Raw genomic sequence first — 1,032 nt, forward strand, 5'->3', positions numbered from 1 at the left:
CAAGAAACAGAGCAAAAGCAAATTTAATTTAGGACTTAGCAGCAGCAGCAGCAGCAGCGGTGGCAGCACCAACACAGACGGCAGCACTGGGGACCTCCAGCGAGGGGACAAAGGGGACAGCAGATGGCTGGCAGGAGACGCAGCAGCTGCAGCAGCAGCAGCAGCTGCTGCTGCTGCAGCAGCAGACACGGGAACCCAGCTGCTGCCCGATGACAATGCGTTACTGCTCCCCGAGCGAGCCTTCGGGGGCTGGACAGCAGCAACAGCAGCAACAGCAGCAGCAGCAGCAGCAGCGGGAGGGCAGCAGCTGCTGAACTTGAGGAAGGAGGAGGGGAGGAGACACGGGAAAGGAGACTGCACTCCTGCAGCTGCTACTGCTGCTACTGCAGCAGCAGCAGCAGAAGGGCAGGGAGCAGCAGCAGCAGTGGCAGTAGCAGCAGCACTGCTGGGGAAGCAGCTCAACTACTGCGGGGGCCCAGCAGCAGCAGCTGCTGCTGGAGGGGCCCCCCTGCAGTTTGCTGCTGCTAACAGAGACAGATATAATAAAGAGACGGGGGCCCCCTGCGGGTTCACAGAAGCAGCAACAGAAGACAGACAAGCAGCAGCAGCAGCAGCAGCAGCAGCAACAGCAGCAACAGAGAGACAAAGACACAAACAGAAGCAAAAACACAACAGCGCTCCTGAAGACGCCCTGCTGCCGCTGCCCCCCATTGGCTTGCCAGCAGCAGCAGCAGTAGGGACTCCAGCCCTATCCAGCAGCAGCAGCAGCAGCAGCAGCAGCAGCAGCAACAACCAGCTGGTGGACCTGGCGGGCCTTATGCTGTCTCTGCAGATGCAGCGCAAGGGCGAAGACATGGGCGATTGGCTCAGCAGCAAGGCGCTGCTGTCGCGGCTGGGTGCAGCAGCAGCAGCAGCAGCAGCAGGGAGGGGAGACTCCCCGTTTGCTGTTGGGGGCCCTGCTGCAGCGCCGCTGTACAGTAGCAGCAGCAACAGCAACGGCAGCAGCAACGGCAGCAGCAGCCGCAGGTATGA

General features: G+C 61.6%; 1 protein-coding gene across 1 annotated transcript in view; it reads left to right on the forward strand.

Moving 5' to 3' along the window:
- ETH_00035865 (RNA recognition motif-containing protein, putative) overlaps positions 1 to 1,032 on the forward strand; it is a gene marked incomplete at both ends in the record, with an annotated part of 2,627 nt that overhangs the window by 375 nt on the left and 1,220 nt on the right. Inside the window, one exon of the mRNA XM_013375147.1 lies at positions 78 to 1,026. Coding sequence (XP_013230601.1) covers positions 78 to 1,026 — 949 coding nt within the window. The remainder of the gene's footprint in view (positions 1 to 77; positions 1,027 to 1,032) is intronic.

The sequence above is a fragment of the Eimeria tenella genome, genomic scaffold (genome assembly GCF_000499545.2).
Source record: "Eimeria tenella Houghton genomic scaffold, Eth_scaff2561, whole genome shotgun sequence".
Taxonomy (NCBI): domain Eukaryota; phylum Apicomplexa; class Conoidasida; order Eucoccidiorida; family Eimeriidae; genus Eimeria; species Eimeria tenella.